Raw genomic sequence first — 20668 nt, 5'->3', positions numbered from 1 at the left:
AAACACTTCCTTCACATCTTAAAAGATCACCGAGATGCAGCTCTACACTGCTGCTTTCACTAGAATGTGTGGATGTAGGAAGTCCCTGCAGCTGGAGCACATCAGCTCACCTACAACTCTGCTCACACACCTGAAAACTAGTCTGCACTACGCAATGGCAAGTTGTATTATTGTGGAGTAATTCAGCCACATATGCTATGTTATAAGAACTGGTGCTGTAGAAAACTAATGATACAGAGTCATATTGACATGTTTCATTTTTAGTGAAGGGGGCTTTGATAATATGTCAGCATATCCAGTTGTTTTTGATCTGTGTAGCACTTTGAATTTCTTTGTTAAATTTGCACCTAAAAAATGAATCAAAATTGTCCATTTTCCCCCCCATGTCTTGGCAAATGAATAATTAACTCTCAGTTTGATTTTAATTGTTCTCATTTGGGTTGTTGCTTCAGAATTTTCAAGAGTTTTGAAGAAAAGTAAGAAAAAAAGGCTCATTATTCAAATTTCCAGTCTGTGTGTTCCGCTTGTGGTTGGACTGAACCATTAGCGCCCCGGGGAGCGTACAGCAACAGACTCACAGCCGTGTTTTTTTTTTTTTCAGCAGGCATTTATCAGCTCCACTACATGTGGAGCAATAATGTGCCTAATATAATAATGTCGTCTTTGCTTTCATCCAGTTGATTTATTAAATTTATTCAGCCATTCAGTCTCTAATGTATTCATCCGTTCAGGTATTAACCAACAAAAGGAGAAAAAAAAGGATGACAATAATAATCACACACTGGCCTACAGCTCCAGTCTCTGAGTAATATTCATATGTTCAAACCCTCCCAAAATAAGGCAGCTGATAAATGACTGCATGGTCAGATGTGCTTTATAATACCTGTGGCTGTGTGACTGGACAATAATGGTACAGTCCAACCACCAGCGCAAAAGCACAAAAATGGAAAATCTGAATATGGGGTAGTTATTGTTTTTGTACAAAAAAAAAAATTAAAGCAGCTACCTGCAAGTGAACGATTAGGAATTAAATTAAAAGACAATTATCAGTTTCAGAAATAATTGTCTTAAGAGGATAATTAAGGTTTAATGATTTTTCATTTGAGTCTTTGTGATAATGCAATTTAGACAAAGAACTGCGTCATGTGGAAAGTTCTGATCAACTTGTAGGCAAAGATTTGTCGTCCAAACAGGCAGCAGGCCCAGGCCAACAGAAACATCACATATATTCACAACTTCCTCAACTTCCTGCTCAGTGACTGGCATTTTAGATTTTAGATTAACTTCAGAAAAACTACATCTTTGTAAATGTTCAGCCGTGTTTCATCAGTCTTTTACTATGACTCTGCCATTTGTTATTTTAAAGATAGCAAACAACCGGTGTGTCTGACTGAGAACAGCTCACTTCTGAATCATTCACAAATTTAAAAAAAAAACAGCAGAACGTGCCTGAAAGGTGGAAATAGCTGCCAACTGGATGTTGATTTTCAGTGGGATCAACAGTATTAGCAAAGCTCTCACATTACAATACAAGCAGCCAATTCTAAAAATACTGCAGCTTTCCAGTTGTAGAAGCCTCTCAGATGTACTGTAATCTTATGCATGTAATATACTGTAGCTTGCTGCCTCACCAGAGAGCATTATCAGCACTAATTACTTTGAAAAACGCAGCACACAATGTGCCACAAAGTGTCAGAGAAAAACATGAACAGCAACACGTCTGGGGCCGTGAGTTGGCTCCATTAAAAGCAGATGAAGCAGTGATGCCACGGGTTGATTTTGTCATCACTAAATCTAATTTAATTTTAAGCTCAGCGCTGTTCTTCGAGCGCCTCTTGAGACTGACACTGGCAGCATGTCACAGTCACGCAGATGGTTGACGGGACTTGTCATCTGCACTTTTGTTTCGGGCTCCGTTTAGTGACTAAAGGAGGCCTAAAGGAAAACACTGATGCGCCTCTTTCAAGTGTTTTTGTGATTTGGTGACGGCGCTCATCGCTGCAATATGTTTAAAGTCAATCTTTTGTCCCGCTGCGAAAGAATGTGGATCAGATACGTGCCATACAATATGAAGCAGCTTTCATCTCTGTCACAAACAAATCATCATCCACTTATGAAACTCAGAAAGCTCTTTCTATAAACAATCTTGTGTATACAGTCGTCCTCTAATTTATTCACACCCTCCCATTAAAGAAGGAAAAAAACAGCTGTCACTGAAATAAGTCGAAATTGACAAAAGTAATAATAAATAAAAATGTAACGAAAATCATGACATTGCTTTTGAATTGTGGTTTGACAGAAATAAAAAAAAAACAAAAAAAAACAAGCACAATGGGACCCGTAAAGTCATATTTTGTTGAACAACACTTTGAGCCAATCACTGCAATCAAGTGTTTTCTGTAACTCTCAGTCAGACTTCTGCACCTGTTGACAGGTGTTTTGATTTTGGTCCACTGCTCATCAGCAGAGTGCTCTAATTTGTCTGGAACAGTTTTGTTTGTTTTTTAAAATTATTCTTTTCAACCACAATTCAAAAGCAATGGCTTATTTCACTAAATTCTAATTTATCAAATTTTTATTTATTATTACTTTTTTCAGTTTCTAGTTATTTGAGTGACTATTGTGAAGTTTGGCTTTTCTTTAATGGAAGGGTATGAATACATTTGAGGACGACTGTATATCTAGTAAAACCGCGGTCACACTAGTGTAGCTGAGTAAACCGCTGGTTAACTGTAGTGAACTCACCAGGACAGCAGGAGTCAGTGTAGAGATACTCCAGGAACGACAGGAAGGTGTCTGAGGAGACGCCGTGGATGGGCACCACTCGACTCCGAGCCTCCGCGTACTTCCCGCTGAACATGGCCGCCATGACGTCACAGCGGGCCACCAGAACCGCCCGGTGAGCCGGTAGCACGCTCCCTGCTCCACAAACAAAATTAGCATCCGGGCTTCGAATTTTGAAAGTGGATAAGTTCCAAAGAAGACGGAATCGCAGCGTAGCGTGTTCGTAATTAATGTGCTGAATCTTGAGAGATAGTCACAGAGCATGTCTTTGGCATTAAAAACTTCAAAGGCCACCGAGAACACATGCAAATATTGAATCGCTTTTTACTTCAATCAGACATTCCTAATATCACTAACATGTTGGGTTTTTTTTTTTTACTTCATCGCAGAAGTGCAGAGTGCAAACATGATTCAATTTGGCTTGTTAGAAGTGATAATCAGTCATAATGGGCCATTTAAATTAACAGGAAACAAATGACATGTAAAGCCTGGGCACAAGTCCTCACTTAATCACTGTCATTAAGTACCATTAACAGTCAGTCGCAGCACTTAATCGGCAAATTAGCATAAAGGAAAAAAAAAAAACAGAAATGCTTTTTTGTACATTTTCTCCATGACCTCAGAGAGTTTAAGTGGCAGCTCTGCGGTGCAAGGACAAGAAAAGCTTACGAGATAAATATTGATTAGGAGGGGCTTTGGGGCATTATCTCTATATTTCCCCGTTTAATAGAGAAATATTAAATGCAGCTCATGGAGGAGCTTTTGTCGGGATGAAACATGACGGGAACGGAAGAGGGCCCATCAGTCGGACCGTTTTATCTTATTTCGTCTCCAAATGGATGACCAGGCCGGGGGGACCGAGATCATAATTCAATCAGGGATAATAAAATGTGACCTTCCTCGGCTGTGTGACGGTGCATGCATTTGTAAATGTGTGTGTGGTAGATCAGCGTGAACCCACCTTGCACCATGAAGATGACATCAGAGTAAAGGGGGGAGTTGAAGAGGTTGACGAGGGTCTGGGGGCCGAGCTGAGCCGCCCGAGCGCTCGGCGTGTCCCTGGGGCCCTGCACACACACACAAACACCACACAAACAGTGGAGAAAAAGCCAAAAGAACTGAGAGTTAACATTTCTGTGCTGCATGTCAGGTACTCGTTACCAGCACAATTGCCATTCCGTGCGTCTATCCCGCCTCCCCCGTGGAATACCAATGGACTGTCTTGCCTGTCTTGCTTAGCGCTACCCAAACACACTTGAACCGCAAAGCCAAGAGCGACACGACTGGAAGCGAGAACAGCACCCAAACTGTCCATCATCAACACACTCCTGCTCATTTTCTCAGTTTTTTAATGAGCACCGGATACATCATATGCATATGCAGTATTTTGTGCTGCAGAGCAGGTGAAAGAGGCAGAATAAGAAAAGCTGCCAGTGTGCACGTCTGTATTTTCACGCGCTCACCTGGTTTTTGTAAAGCCCGCAAATAAGTGCCGTCAAAGCGTCCCATTACCATTACCTGACCTTTCTCGGAGGCACAAAGAACTCCATATTCTGCCACCACTCTGCTGCAGAGAGACTCCTCGACAAACACAGTCCTCAGCGGAGACAGCCAGAGAACTGAGCCCCCCTTTTTTTTTTCTTGTAAATGGGCGGAAAACTCACGGAAAAACTTCTGGAAAGGCTAATTTCAGCGACGACCCGGAGGTGTTTGCAGATGGCAAGATCGAATCATGACAGGACATTAGGGTGTCTCATCGCGTTAAAGTGGCCCAGCCATCTCGGTGCGTCAGCCCCTCTGAACACCGCCTCAGGTAGAAGACCTAGTTCCATCCAGATGGGTTGGTAGACCGTGCATGGTGCCAAGGGCTTGTCAGACGCAGCCATGTCATATCCTCTGATCCTTCTCTAAATGTTAAAGTCTGCTGCCTATTACACGGAGATCCCTTGTGTTTTTTTTTGTGTTGTGGGTTTTTAAAAAAAATTATTTGAAAGACAAATATGACGCTGCAGTTTTGAACATAACTTTGCTGATGTGAGTGTGAAGTCCTCACAGATCTTATGTTGTACTTTTGCTCCTCGGAGAGTGTCTCTTGTTTATTTTGTGCAAATTCCCACAGTATCTGAGAGGTGATTACAGGGAGTAATTATGTAAATATGCTAATTATAGCCACATTATTACTGCACTGTTTCTAAACAAGGTCTTGCTAATTAAGGCACTTTTAGTCTGCAACTACAAAAACATGTGTTTGTACATTCAAAGAGCAGATTTGACACATTATAAGTTATTTAACCTCTTTTGTTAGGGAGGGCTGCATGCACATATCATACACCCCATGAAATATTTCAACCTTTAACAAGATTGCGCCGTTACCATCAACTCTGTCTTGGTTACAACAGAGAGTACAGGTGATTTTTAAAGACCTCACCCTGTCTCTGCCGATGAGCGATCGTATGCGCTCCATAAGCTGAGCCACGGCAAGCGAATTCTTCAGCTTTTCTTCCAGGGCCTCCTGAAGGTGCTCCCACTCCCACGCTCCTGCAAAACATCCACAAACACATACACATTCTATGGATCCACAACAGTACAGCTAACACAAACACACAGGCAAACTCTGTTCTAGCTGGCACTGTGCTCCGACCACCCACATACCTTACACCCAATACTTGGGGCCTGTTTTTGTCAAAGTTGGCTTGTTCTAAAAAATTGTCTGTTTATATAATCTGTGGTGGTTATGGGTGGGACACTCAGTCCAGATTCCACGAATGTCAGAAAGAGTGAAGAAAAGGTCTTTGCAAAACACACCAATGGCCACAATAACTCTGCCTTCAAGTCCATTCCTAATATATAATAGGACTTTCTATACATTTGTACTTGCATTTAATTGAGATTACTTTAAAAACATCCTTTTCCATTTAGTTACTGGGTCAAAATGGTCCGTACGAATTAGAAATGTCAAATGCATTTTTCACAAATACAGTACAAAGATATTTACAGCGTTAGTGTATAATTTTAAAGCTTTATTACAGGTATATTTACAGCTATAAATAAGGAGTTTTACTTCGAGATAAAGCCTCTGCACTTTGGTTGTTTCTCACTGGATCATAATAAAAAAAAAAAAAGGAATATTATTACTGGCTAAAAACATATGTAGCTTCACTGCTGCTATAACAAGAATCTACACTGATACTAGCAGCTCTGTGAGGCTGTGCTGCACGGTGTTGCTTTGAGCTAAATAGTAACAACAGCATGCTCACAATGACTCACGTGCTCATGTGTAGCAGATAATGCGTCCCATTTTAGTTCAGAGTGTTGTCATATTTGCATTTGCTAACAGGAGCACAAAGCGTGTAGTGGGCATCCCATTAGTATCTGGTCACATATGTGGACAAATTGACATTTTTAATTGGTGATTTTAAAAAAGAAAGAAAGAAAAAAGAGTAAGTAATCACAAAAGTGATTACAATTCAACAGCTGTTGGGACATTTAACTAAAAAACACAAATGTGATAATTATGGTGGCACTGGAAATGAACTGGATCATTATGTGTTCACATCTGGGAGCCCGTGAATGTCAGCAGAAAATTTCACCGAAACAGAATAAACAGCTGTAGAGGTATTTCAGCGTGAACCCAAGTAACCAACCAACTAACAGGCAAACAGATGGAAATTAACATCCACAGACTCCCACCACAAGCACTGCCTAAAATCATTGACACACAGGAAAAAGGACAACAGAAGTTCAGGGTGACACATACCAACACAATAATGAGCAGCACTAACGTATAAAGATAAATCTAAACACACATCACATACACTCCTCTACTCGCTCAGTCGATGGGAAAACATGTGGAGAAAACTACTCCTCAGTTCACTTTATAAACCCTCCACATCCCTGCAGCTTGATTGGGGTGGCGCACTCTGTCTCACTGGGACATAAGCAGAGTGCCGCGGATAGAAGGGAGCTGGACTGGGCAGGATTTAGCTCATCATTAGTTCATAATGACGGTATTTGGGCTGATAGAGGGATTACCTCGACACGTCGCGCTGGATAATGACACTGCACGGCGCAGACACCTCAAATGCAGGGCGAGAGATTAGCTCAGGAGCTGTGGTGCTGATATATGACGCAGCCAGACACCGAATTACACAACAAAATACACCAGGAGAAGCCAAAACAAATCAAATAGAGTCTAGACTCCAGCTATGTATTAGGAAAAGCTTATCATTTCTACTCACAGCTTTCCATGTTGATGTGTTTTTGCTCACCTGCCAACGCAAAAACACTAAAACAAAAGCCGGGGGGAGCAATTTGTACAAATTAGGGCTAATTTCCTGAAGGTTTTCCTTGACTTTGTCCATAAATGCGATGTTCCTTGCTCTAAAATTTTCCATAACCTAAACTAAATCCCTCCAAACACAGAAGCCAGTTTGTTTTGTGCTAAATTCAGTTACAAGGACACCAACTTCCAATTTTTTTCACATTGAGAGAAGTTGCCCCAACAAACGACTGGTCTGTTGTCTAAAACGTGACCCTGGATGAGACCTGAGAGTCAGCAAACACACACTCACACTGTTACATCCGTGTCATACACATGTACTACATGTGCTAAACATACACAAACACACAATAGCAACCAAGTGACAAATGCAATAATTCAGCAGCACGCTACACAAGGAGACAGAGTCTCACAGTGTTAACATCACACAAGCAAAGTCATGGCCTCTGTGACTGTCCGCACACACTCAAGTGACAAAAACCCAGAGCGTGGAATAATACCCTGGGTGTGACGCTGTGTGTTTACTGAAACATGATATTGTTATGGAAATTTGCTCCGATAAGCCAATAAAAAGAGCCACGACTGACAAATGAGTGGAATTTGTCCCGTCTCCTTAGAAAGGCAGAGGACAGCTTGTTGCGGATTTACTGCAAATGAACATCAAAGATTGGCTCCGAAATGTCTCTATGGGCAAAGACGGCGTCCATTCACATCTGATTACGCAACGCAATGCAAGAAAAATGCACTAATACACACGCTGTATATGAAGTCAGCCGCTTTAGACATACAATCAGACCCACCATGCTGAAGGTTAACATTTTTCACACTGACTTAACACACTCTCCCTGCAGTGTTTTATGAAAACGTGACATTCATATTCCACTCTGCACACATATTCCTCTTTAGACCTCAAGACATTCACAGTATGCTCTGGTGCCCAGCCTGTTACAATCACTTTATCCTATGAAAATCCTGCCACATTCCACTCCTCACTGTCCCGTCTTCCTCTTTTTTTTGTCTCAAAAATAACTAAACAAGAACAATGAATTGTATACACGCATGCATGAAAACACAAACTGCTGTCTTTCAACCGCTGGCTTTCTTATTGGTATTCATGAAGTCACTCACAGGGAATCAGTCTAACCCTATAATCTTCCTCTCTTCTCCGCTCAACCCTACACTCTCAGCTTATGCATTTCTGCCTCTTGTGCTTATGTGTGTTTGTGCGCCTCAACATCAGTGCCTCTCGAATACACGTTAACAGGGCAGCCTATGAATCAGATGTTAGCGCAGCTTTTTTGCCATAAGGATTCGTGCATGACACACAGCCTGCGATGAAGCGCTGGCATGCACAGCCGCTGTAATCTAACATGCAGCAAGCACAGCACTGCAGACCCTAAGCCGCAGACTGAGAAGATTTTCATTACGGCGCTAAAGTCGCAGGGAAAATCATGTGCCTGTTTTAACTAGGCTTCATGTACGGCTGGAGAACATTTTCAGTTTACAACGTCTGCAAATGTTTTTCTTTTTCGGTGTCTGAATGTGCCTCTATTGTTGTTGGGTGAAGCTAATGTACGACACAGATAATTGTACAAGACAGTTGCACCGCAGAGCTCATCATCTGTTGATGTAAATATGAATCTCCTGTCACAGGTTACAGAGTCCGATCCCATCAACTAATCCCATTTGCTGTCAAAATAATGGAAATTCAGTTTCATCAAAGGCTTCCTCCACTGTCCCTCCTAACTGATTTCCATATCGCTTAATAGAAACGAGCTGGGAGGAGACACAGAAGGCACTAGTGGCCTGAGGCAGCCAGCGAGTACAAATACAGGTTAAGAAAGCAGATCACACTACTAAAAAAAATGACTGATCAGCTCCTTAATTAAAATACTACAGTAGCTTACTATCAAGTACTTTCACTTTGACTGATTTCTGTTCCTCTGTAATGGAACGTTGGACAAGACCCAGAAAACTGGGCAAAGTGCCTTCTGCTGCCAGGGGACATTATTCATCACATCTAAATTATTAGAAAAAGACCAACTGCTTTTTGGGAATGGAGTTCCCATCCCGTGAGTGATGCTCTGGTAGCTGTGTTTAAACTCCAGCGGGCTGACCTGGCCGCAGTTACATCAAAAATACATATCAGCAAACTGCTGCATTTATTAAACATTGTATAGAGCAATACAAAACACAGAGTGGGCTGTAGAATCCAAGAGCAGGGAACGGCTGAATTTTTCAACATGCACGCATCTCCTGCAGTATGACTGTACATAGGAGTGAAATGACTGAGCCTTCCCGGCCTGGTTCACATTTCTCTGGGTGAAGTACATGACAGCCTCTGTTTTGGAGACGCTTTTGTCATTTCTGATTCTGTTTGGCGCTTAACGTGCATCTGATCCTGCTGCCAGAATGTCAGTTTGGGCGACTTCATCTCGGCGAAATCACAGGGTTTCTAATCAGCGCGGATGGGATGTTCTTCTGTGGTTGAGCTTTTAATGCAGAAATGATTTCACACTAGAATTCACTTGTAATTAACTCGTCGCTTGTGATGGCTTTTTGTTGTGTACTTTGCAGTGCATTATACACAATTCAACTGTCAGAGGAAGTTTAGTTTTTTTTTTCCAAATGGTGAACATGCTGAACAATACACCTGCTGTTTTACTTCTTAAGTTAATATTATCATCATGAGCATTTTCTTTTTTTTTTTTTCTTTTAGAAAAACTGATGTTAGCATTTAGTTAACTCAAAGTAATGCCTCACAGAGCTGCTATCCTGCCTGCAGACTTCCTAAATGAGAAATTTTGTTGATTTTAAAAAATGTTTTTGGTGTTTTTTTGTACTTCTATCAGAGTAAATTGAAAATCTTGTGTAAGATAACAACAAACAATTGATAAAATTATCCGCAATAGTGTACGTTTGTTGAGGTTCAACATAGTGCATCTTGCAAGCAGGGCACGAAACAGCAGATTTAACCGTCTGAACCCCGGCAGTTTATGGCCAGCACATTTTTACTCACTGTGGGCTCGTTTTCACTGCACTATAAAGTCCTGTACCTCTATGGAAACAACACAATCCTCACCAGAAGTAGAGAGAACTCACACATGTCCTCTGTACAGTATAAAAAAAAGGTATAATTTCTTCTTTTTTTTTAAAGAAAAAACAAAAGCAGAATTCTTTTGATTATTTGTTTTCCAAAAAGTGAGAAAACCTACAATCACCATGTATAACCTTCTCCAAGTGTCCTCAGGTGTTATCAATACTGGGAATATGGTTGCCCTGCTTAGCATAGATATTTTACTACTTAAATTTGTAATTTTTTTAACCATATTTCTCTCCTCATTACTCTGTGAAGACCCAACCTGCAGTCCAGTCGAAAAGTCACAGAATTTTTGTCAAGTCACAGTTGGTTACAGCTGAGTCACGAATGGCATCACAGCAGGAGCAAACGCTCTATTTTTGGCAGGTTTTGAAGTATGACATGTAGAATAGAGGGCTTCTACATCAACGTCACAACTTTAAAGTTAGATTCAGTTAGGTTTTATTGAGAAACCAGCAGATCAGACATGAGTAGTTCTATGACCGTTGGATGGATTCTTTCTGTTTTTACAGTTACCTGCTCTGATTAATGGTCTCATTTTGCCAACTTTTCAAAGATAACATCAAATCTCCCGGCTGGTTTTGGGGTTCAAAGATCAATTTTCCGGTTTTCTTCAACTTCTACGACAGTAAATTTAAAATCTTGTGTGATATTGTGAGAAACAAAGCAAAACACTTATAAAGTTTTGTCTGCACTGGCAATAAACTGAAGTTTATATCGTGCTACCATGGTGCAAGCGGGACAATGGGTGTTACAGGGGCTTAGTGGACTTGAAAGAAAATGCATAGAACAGCAGGTTTACAGCGGCAATTAGTGTGTTTAGCTGAGTTTAAATGACAGCTCTCACCTCTGTAGATGAACATGAGAGTCTCCCATAGGCACATACACAGGAGGGGGTCCTTCACCACCAGACGGGTCAGACGTCCTGTCAGGTGTCCCTCCGATCTCGGCATGTCATCAATAATACCTCCGTCCCAGGTAGAGAGCAGCGAATGGGGGCCTCCGTCTCGCTCTCTGCAAACACATCGTGACTGTGGGCGTTCCCTGTCCGACCAGAGACGAACAAAACGCTTCGCAATCACACTAAAGAGGACTTGTTTTTTTTCCAGAAATAGCTGAGCTCCTGCTGGCTACAGGCTCAGGCGATGAAATAGCTCAATAGGCTCTATCCTGTAAGTAACTTAATATCTCTCCTACCTGGTCTTGGGCCCCAGGAGCAGCTGTCTGAAGTAGGGGCTGACAGCACATAACACTGCAGCATGCGCCCACCCCAGCTCTTTCCCAGAATCCCCAGCGTAGAAAGCCACATCGGCGAACTGCACGCCACGCTCCAGCAACCACTGCATGTCCTGGGAGAAGCTGGACTCCTCCACTCGGATGGGGGGCAGACGAGCTGAACGGGAAATCAGGAGCAAGTGAGGGGGGTGGGGGTGGAAAGAAAAGGAAGATAGGATGAGCTGAGATAACGAGCAGTTACTGCTGAAATTCAGCCTGGCCCTAAATCAGAGAATAAAAGAGAAAATCCACCAATTTGTTATGCTCAAAGCCTCCGAGGCGTGTTGTGATAAAGATTTTTGGTGTTTCCACTTTCCCTCAATCTACCTTGTCTAGTTATACTTGGGATTTCTCCCTATTTTAGTGATAGGTTTTGACAGCTCAGAGAGAAATAGGCTGTATACAGGTAGGTGGAGGAAGCAGCTTTGACAGCAAGAGTGCAGTGAGATCTTTTAGTCAAGACAGAGAGCACTAAGAGGGACCAATGTCACGTTGCACTGCGTCCTGTTGCTCCAGCTAGAAAAAAAAAATGCTTCCAGACATGTTTGTCTTTGCACTAATGACAGTTCTGAAAAGATGCAAGCTCAGGCTGCTGCACTGGATTCCAGTCTGCCAGACTAACAGAGGAATTCTAACATGTTTTTAGCTTACAGAGGACAGCCGCCTGTTTCTAACCTTAAAGGACCAAGAGGGGATCAAAAGTTGGCCTTTACTAGTTACAATTTAAATCATTTTGATGATAAAAACAATAAAGCAGAGCACGTCCAGAAGTTTATTTTAAATGAGGTTAATGTTTGAGGAAGAGACGATTTGGACCGACAGTAGCTACAAATGAATGATTTGCGGTGAAGCAGTAACAAATGCGATGACAAAAGAACAGAAATAGTGCCTGGAAAAAAACAACCTGTAATGAAACATTACATAGAAAAAGGAGGAGGGGAACAAAATGATTCATGCATTCATGAAGGCAGATTAATAAAAGTGAAAAACCACTGAGGGGGAAGAGTGAAGGAAGTGGGGGGGGGGGAGGGTGCTTCACAAATCATCATCCTATTATATTCCTATTCATGCCTAATACACACTGTACTTCTGTGAAAATCGTCTTGTTTTATGGGTGCTCCGATTTGTCCTCGAACACTGCGCTGTTCCTGAATCACTGCGTGCCATATTTAATGAAAGCTACACTGTAAGGAGAGCTAAGTAGCGTTGGACAGACACCAATAAATCCACCAGCACTTGCTGCCATTTTTGGCAGAACTTAAAGCTGTCAGTCACTGCATCCGATTTAAACCGACACTGCGGGGAACCGCTCAAATCAATATTTAATGTTGGTTGAACAGCGCAGTTTGTGTTGAATATCTTCAGGTGTTTTATTTCGTACAAGAGGAACTGTGCTCGGAAAAAAAACGGCAGCTGTGGTTGTAAAGCAAGAGACGGGAGTGTAGCTATGAATTCAAACCTTACACAATACACCACTGGGCTCCTATTTTTAAAATAAAACAATGCCACTGGGACTATTTGTGGTGTGAGAGCTGTGCTTGGAGCCACATTAACTTTACTTATGTAATTCCAAATTGAACACAGCGAGAGCTTTCAGTTTGTGACAACATCCGGCAGTCAATTGCAGGTTTAATCAGACTATCTTTTATCCAATTAGGAGAGAGAGAGAGCACCACAGTCGAAAACAAAAAACAAAAAAAACAAAAAGTAGAACATTAGGACAAAGAAAAAGCAGGCCTCCAGCTCGCCTTGTTTCTTTTACAACAATCAAACTTTGTGTGTCTAAGCTGCTCACTGCGTGCAAATGTTCTGTGAGTTTTAGCCTCTTTTCATCAACATGGTCATTTATCTCCTCATAATTAAGAGTTTCGTGTTTGTGGAATCTGATTGGCTTTGAGGCGGTTTGATTAATTTCGCAATAAATCTGCAAAAAGCCTCGACATTGCCGCTAGAAACAAAAGCCTTTCGACATGAGGATTGTTTTGAAGCTTAATTAAAATGTAATCCCGATTTCTGAATTTCAAATATGCAGATTAAGACAAATTGCATCTCAAATCATTAGTCAATAATTAACTGGGAGGTTTTTGAGGACTGATTAGTAACTTGTCAGGAAAAAATGCCAAATATTTTCCAGATTTAACCTCTCAAAGGGAAAGAATTGTGAGAATCTGTCTATTTTCTTTGTGCTAAAGTCAACTTGTGATAAACAAGACAATTTCCTTCACATGAATTAAAACAATCATTAAAATAATCAACAGATCAACTGACAATGGAGATAATTAAACCTAAATTCCATCTTCTAATGCTGAAATAGACCAAACATACATTAAAAACATATAAAAACTGAACTCTAGCTGGCATGAAACTTACTGGACAGGAGGGTTTATCAAATAGCCAAACTTATCAGGAGCATTTAGTTAAAGATTGAGGACTAATCCTGTCTCATTCCACAACAACAATCACTGAGTCGCCTCAGCTAAAAGCAATAAACTCAGCTGGTGTTGCATCCTTCGCTGAAAGGAGCTCAGTCTAAAATTGATTCAGATGCCATTGAATAAAAGCAGTCCACCTAGCTCTTTGTCTCTCTTCTTATTTCCAGTTTGGAACAGAGAATATTGATCTAGATAAAAAACCTTTGTGCTCAGCTCTTTTTATGGCCATGTAAGCTCAAGAAGGAACAATCCGCTCAGTCCACTGAATGCCCTCTGAACACCACGAAAAAGAGAGATTTAAAGAAACCATAATTACTTAATAGCATGAACATGAAATTACCATTTAAAAAGGAGAATTAAGTTGAAAAAGGGGTGTGATAGAAAGGTAAAGATAGGAATCAACAAAAACCTAAACGCATGCCACAGCTAGTATTACTCATTAAATGCCGTAGTATTCCTCTGACCTGGTTGTTCTAAGTGAGGGGGACGGAGCTCATTCACTTTATTTCCTCGCCTCTTCTCTGGCCTTTCTTTGGCTTTGTGTTTCAGACACTGAATCATGAAGTACTCCAGCTGAACAATACAGAAATACACACGTTAGTTCAAATGCAGGGTACAAAAATAGTGATGTTACATCATCAGTTTCTTTGCTTTGGAAATAACTTCCTGGGAAGACCAACCTGTCACTGTCTCCTCTACTGAGTACTGTAGCTATCTGGGAGTGCACAGTTATTGTAGCTTGACAGGAAATGAAAAGTATGAAAAGCGCTTGTTGTGATTCAAGCATTAACATATATGTAGAGGAGTGTTTTTTTTTGTTTAGTTTTTAAATAAAAATGCTGCTTTCCTCAGGGGATGCTGGGTAAAAAAAAAAACAAAATCTAAGAGCTCATTCAAAACTAGATCCTTTGAGTCGCGTATTGCGTCATCGCTTACCACGCTGCCAAAGTAGCGACCCACAAAGACGTGGTTGAGAGAGGGCAGCTCCAGATAGGTGGCCCCCAGGTCCCGGGACAGCTGCAGACCTTCACTGTGAGGAACACAGCTGCTCCAGTCTGATGCACACAACGGACACGTACAAGGAGGGCCTTCGTCTGAACACAGAGCACAGTTCAACTCTGAGATGAAGTAATGCATCCTGCATGCACAGCGTAATCTAATAAATACTTTATGAGGGTTTATGAGAGGCAGCACATGAGTCATCGATGTGAAATTATGCGTTTTAGGAAACATGAACCCTGTATGAATTGGGCATCGAATGCTGGAGATGCGAAAACACAAAATACAAGTGCCATGTTGGACTAGAGGAGCTTCACTGGACCACTATGACCTACAGCAAATAGAAATAAATAATGTGCTGTTTAGATTTGGTAAAATGTTCAACTGCACTTTACACTTTGAAGCACAACATCCTCAGTGATAATGTCCATAAACGCCACAGATCAATGCACAATCAATCCAGATGTGGGACAAAAAATCTGCTACATTGTCTCGTTCTATATTTACTTACTTCTTATTATAGGTTTTATCATCTACACTTTATTTTATTGTTAATTTCATTCCCTTTTGCCCCTTAATTATTCACTTATTTTCTTATTTTTCTACTTATTTGCTATTACTATCCTTTTTAGCCTTGTGTTTACAGTTTTACCCTCTCTTTTCTTTTATTCCACTTCTTCCTTCCTTTACTTGGCTGTGGCATTTTGATATTTTATCTGCTGCTGTTGCACTAAATTATTTCAGTTTATTTATTACCATGTTTGGACTGACCAGCCTTCTGTTGTTCAGTGTTCTTCCTGAGCATCCTTCTTTTCTTTTTTGCCCTATTTATAAACTCTTATTATAACAGGTGCTATATGAATAAAAGTATTATTAGTATTACACTAACTAGCTCTCACTAAGTTTAACAGAGCAGTTTTTTAAATTTAAAAGAGACAGTGGAGTCATAAGCACACCTAATCCCACAGGTGGATGTAGTTTTGTATGATCGACAGTCAACCTACTTCCTGTGAGTCAAAGCACAAAGTGCGTAACACTTAGAATGAAAGAGTCAAAAAAAAAGAACTTGCAGAATCTACTACATCACAAATAACCAGTAAACAAATCAACAAAACACAAATCTTGTTTTCGTGTCCATTTCCAAAAAAGGTTGTGTTACAAATTAGAAGTCACTAGAACTGATTTGCAAAATATAACATTTTGCAAATCAGTTCAAAACCGACGAAAACATGCTGCACAAAGCGGAACATACAAACCAGATGCCACAGCCACATGTGGTTTCATGGTGTGGACTCGCCCTGCTTCCTAACCCTTCTACTCTTTCTCCATGTGACTACGTAGACAGCGAGTGAGGATTTTAAAGGGGGCCTTTGCACTTTTTTTTGAGTTTGTCAAATATTTGCTTCTTGAAACGTGACACTTCCAAGCCACAGTTTTCACATCATCCACTAAATCCAAAGTGATAAAAAAAAAAGGGATTATTGTACAACAAAAATCACATAAATGTGTAAAATCTGCAGTGGCACGTGCACTAGGACCAGCTGTACTGTGGCATGTGTCCGTGGGGATCACAGAGACAAAATCAGACAGAAAATTAGAGGGATTATCTTGAAGGAGGAGGAAGAAAAAAAAAACTACAGAAAGGCTGCACAAAGGAGGAGAGAGAGGGAATGAGCGGGACATACAGCCAAGTGCTGAAGCATTTGATAAATCATACTGCTAATGTCCTGCAGGCATGACACAGAGCCGGAGCTGGGATGAATGTATGTGTGTGTGAGTGAATATAAGGGAGGTATAAGGAAAAGCAGAGTGTGTGTGAGTGTCTGACAGGCGGTGACTTGGCATATCAGTGGTATGTTAGTGCTGCGTGCCCTTGGATAAATCTGTCTGCGCTCCTTCGTTCATCGCTGGTTTAATGGCTGCGTTAATGCACGTATGGCAGCGCTCTCTCTGCCACAGCTGTGCCTTAGGTGGTCTAAAGTCGAGCAGCGGGAAGCGCTCGGAGCTCAGCCGTCATTCTCTGCAGTCATGAGGGGATAGCATGAAAATACTCATGGCAGCCACAAACAAAAACACTAACAAAAGGCTCTGGTCTACAGCTACCCACTCCCTCCTTCTCCTCCCTCTCTCTTTTCTTTCCAGTGAAGACTTGACTTTACGCTGTGATCATTCTGCAGCGGCGCTCTGACAGGATCTCAAAGTATGTTGAGCAGACGAGCTAAAAATACAACCTGGAGCATTTGATGGGCTTGTTTACCGAAACTGGTTTTAACAGAGGTCAGTGTGTCTGCAACAACACGTGCGCAGTCACCGAGGTGACGACGTGCACGCATGTTAATGCCTGTGTAAAGTGGCCTCGAGTAAAGCTACACCCAAGTGCCTTAATCCTATTTAAGCGACCCTTAGAGCTTCAGTGGGAAGCAGCCGGACTTCTTGAAGATGTTTCACCTCTTATCCAAGTGGCTTCTTTCTGCTAGAAGTACCATGACCTGGATGGCTGAGAATCTACACAGACTATTTAGGCGACATACTGCTGTTGTGGTGAACTTTTGAGCCACGATGATGAACCCTTGTCTACTAGAAAGGCTTCTTTTGGGCAGAAAAATCTAAACTTGATGTTTTTGCTTTGCTGTGTTCCCAGCAGAGAGACATGTGAGTCGAGTGCCCGAAGGCAGCCTGGAGGAGATTTAATCACGAGCATCCTCTTCGTTGCTGGGAGGACACGCTAGAGGACACAAGACTCAGACAGTGATCTCACTCGGCCAACAAGAAAAACACAATGTTGTCCGGGAACCAAAAAACCAGAACATGAACCAACAGCCAAAGCAAAAGTAAACTGCCCCCTCACCCCACCAAAAAAAACTTGGATATCAAGCACAGGGGCTGAAAGATGAAGTCGTTTTGCGTTTTGTTCCTCTCGAACTCCACTGTTCACGTGCAGAGGAAGCGTCGGTTGGCAAAGCGCTGTTGGGTGAAACTAAACTCACTCTCGGGCTCTAACAAAAACACAGAACAAAGGCGTGCTCACCATTCAGCCTCGCTCCGACAGCGACCAGGATGACAGGGACACCCCAGTGCCTCAGGAGCGGGCGGAGTCTCGGGGCGTAGCCGTTCCTGACTTGCTGGAAGGCCAGCTTGTCGGTGACTGAATATTTAATAACCAGGATGTCCGCCTGCTCGAGAACTTTCCGTACGCTGGCCCAGTCGCTGTCCAACAGGTCCTGGAAAGGTAAGAAAAAGGACGACAGCTGTAAACGCAAGGGGGTCAGAGGGGGACAGACACATGAGGAATGCAGGAGTGTCAACATACTCAAGCTGTACCATGAATCTTACCTCAGATAACCCTTCCCCTTCTAAGTATGAATACCTCAGTGCGGCTGGCTCTTGGGACTTTACCCCCAAGGACTTGTGTGAGACTAGCTGCTCTAAACCAACCTGATTCATTAGCCAGGAAAAGAAAGACTTCAGAAAGCTTTGAGCAATTTGAGTAAAAAAAAAAAGAGAGACAATCGACTGACAGACTTTCTTCAGCAACACCCCCGTCAGGGTTCGACAGCCCTATAATAGGAGGCACACAGCGCTGCTACAAAAACCATAACAGTGCTTTCATTTCAAATTCATATGCTATTAGGAACAAAAGTTCTTTCATCTGTGTTTTTTTTCTCTCTGTGTGTGTAGTGCATGTTAAAATAGCGTCCAACTAAGAATAGAGATGTTTTTATAAAGCCTGCAATCAGCGCTGGAAGGCAAGCGCCCTTGGAATTTGAAATTTCGAATGTCTTCTGAGAAACGGTGGCAGATTGAAAAATAAACAGCATATCAGCGAAGTGACGCACGCTCTCTCACAGTGACAATGCTCCGGATAAATTACACCACTCTTCGGTGACATGTTTTGCCATGTCGGCCTGTGTCAGAGCCTTCCTCTGTGAATCAAGTCCGATCTGGCATCGCGCAAGCTGAGACGATCATGAATATGGAAATCGGTTTGAAAGAGAAAAACATGTTGCACAAAACAGAACATACGCACCACATGCCACAGCCACATGTGGTTTTCAGGCCTGGACTCGCCCTGCTTCCTAACTCCTCTACTCTTTCTCTGTGTGATTATGCAGACAGCAAATAAAGGATTTTAAAGTGTAAGAGACTGTGTGCACTTTTTTTGAGGTTCCTCTTCGTTCCTTGGAGGACATGCTAGAGGACACAAGACTCAGACAGTAATCTGACTAGCCCAATAAGGACAACATGTTGTCCCGAAATATGACAATGTAAAAAAAAAAAAAAAGAGCCATGACAGAAAGTTACAGCTGTGTTGTGCTTAAATGTGTGCAGCTTTCTCTCTTTGGATCCTGTTCTATGTGATGCTGCAGGTATTTAATAAACTCAGAGGGAAGACGCCTGCAAACAGCTGGAAGCAACAAACTAAACTTAAACCCACGGTAACAGTTTGAAGTCTGTGCGTTGTCTCAGTCAACTAAATTCCCAAACTGTTGAACCATAGCAGCACACTAAAGGACTCTTAAAGATCCTTGTTAAAGTGCATAAAGACACACAACTCACAGAGACAATGCCATGGCAATGTTACACCACTTTTTGATGACTTGTTTTACCATGTTGGCCTCTGTAAAAACCTGTCTGATCCGGCATCACACAAGCTGGCAATGAATATGGAAATGTATGGAAAAGAGGGAAGACTCCTACAAACAGCTGGAGGCAACAAACTAAACTTAAGCCCCCGGTAACAGTTGTGCTCTATGTCATGTTAAACCATAACAGCACATTAAAGGACTCTTAAAGATCCTTGTTAAGGTGCATAAAAACACACAACTCACAGAGATGATGCCATGGCAAAACTACACCACTTTTTACTGAACCACAATCCAGTCTGATCTGGTTTTGCACATGCTGAGATGTTAATGAATACATAGGGGGAAGAGCCACACAGAAAGTTACAGCTGCTTTTTGCTTAAACATGTGCAGCTCTATTGTATGGAATAAACTCAGAGTGAAGACTCCTACAAACAGCTGGAAGCAACAAACTAAACTTAACAGTCTGTCAACTAAGCTGTGTCTTTTGTGCTCTCTGTGATGTTACACCTGTAGGATCCCTCTTAACCTGCATAAAAACACGCGCACACACACACACACACACACACATCTTCTCATGCATGCAGGTTTACCACCACCTGTCTCTTACCCAGCTGGGACAATCCCGCACCACCACGGTGACATCTCCAAACACCCTGGAGGTGTACTCCATGAAGGCAGGGTTGTGCAGGCTGCTCTCCAGGTCGCAGGGTCCCACCAGGGCTCCGTGACCCAGGTAGCTCCACAGCAAGCCTCCCTGCAGCTGCCCCTGGCCCATGATCTCCTCCCCGGGCCCCACTCCTCCGGGGCACTCGCTGCCCAGCGCCACGATGTGGATAGACCTGCAAAAGCCCCAAAAACAACCGAGGAGTGAATTGGTGTTGTAGCACCAAGGAGGGAGCGCAGGCACCTTTTTTTTTTTTTTTCTCCCTCTCCTCGCACCTTATTATTCATGTCTATCACGGAGACAGTGCATCACTGTTATGTCACTGGAAATGACTGAGAAGAAGCTCAGCCAAGGCCTTTGTCACACCTGAGTGTGCAGCTATTATGGGTTGAATGAATGTTGGAGACTGTTTTATTTATTTTTTTCTTCCAAGCAGCGGTGTGTTGGCAGGAGATGAAATAAATAAGGCATGCAAGCAGGAGTCTCCTCATATGTGGTAATGAGTTGCAGCTTCAGATGAACTTACATTGTGGTCACCGCGGTTTTTC

At 42.1% G+C, this 20668-nt stretch overlaps 1 protein-coding gene across 1 annotated transcript in view; it reads right to left on the bottom strand.

Annotated features, from left to right (window-relative positions):
• The window catches only part of rhobtb3 (Rho related BTB domain containing 3), a 24569-nt gene extending 3901 nt beyond the window's left edge, over positions 1-20668 (bottom strand). Inside the window, exons 1-10 of the mRNA XM_008280523.1 lie at positions 20647-20668; positions 20064-20295; positions 17898-18090; positions 14807-14964; positions 14335-14443; positions 11361-11556; positions 11011-11207; positions 5213-5322; positions 3746-3851; positions 2746-2919 (exon numbers count right to left, since the gene is read on the bottom strand). Coding sequence (XP_008278745.1) covers positions 2746-2919; positions 3746-3851; positions 5213-5322; positions 11011-11207; positions 11361-11556; positions 14335-14443; positions 14807-14964; positions 17898-18090; positions 20064-20295; positions 20647-20648 — 1477 coding nt within the window. The 5' untranslated portion in view covers positions 20649-20668. The remainder of the gene's footprint in view (positions 1-2745; positions 2920-3745; positions 3852-5212; positions 5323-11010; positions 11208-11360; positions 11557-14334; positions 14444-14806; positions 14965-17897; positions 18091-20063; positions 20296-20646) is intronic.

Source organism: Stegastes partitus, unplaced genomic scaffold (genome assembly GCF_000690725.1).
Source record: "Stegastes partitus isolate 25-593 unplaced genomic scaffold, Stegastes_partitus-1.0.2 Scaffold197, whole genome shotgun sequence".
NCBI classification, from domain to species: Eukaryota; Metazoa; Chordata; class Actinopteri; family Pomacentridae; genus Stegastes; species Stegastes partitus.
The sequence above is the reverse complement of the archived record's forward strand: the minus strand, read 5'-3'. Positions and strand labels throughout refer to the sequence as shown.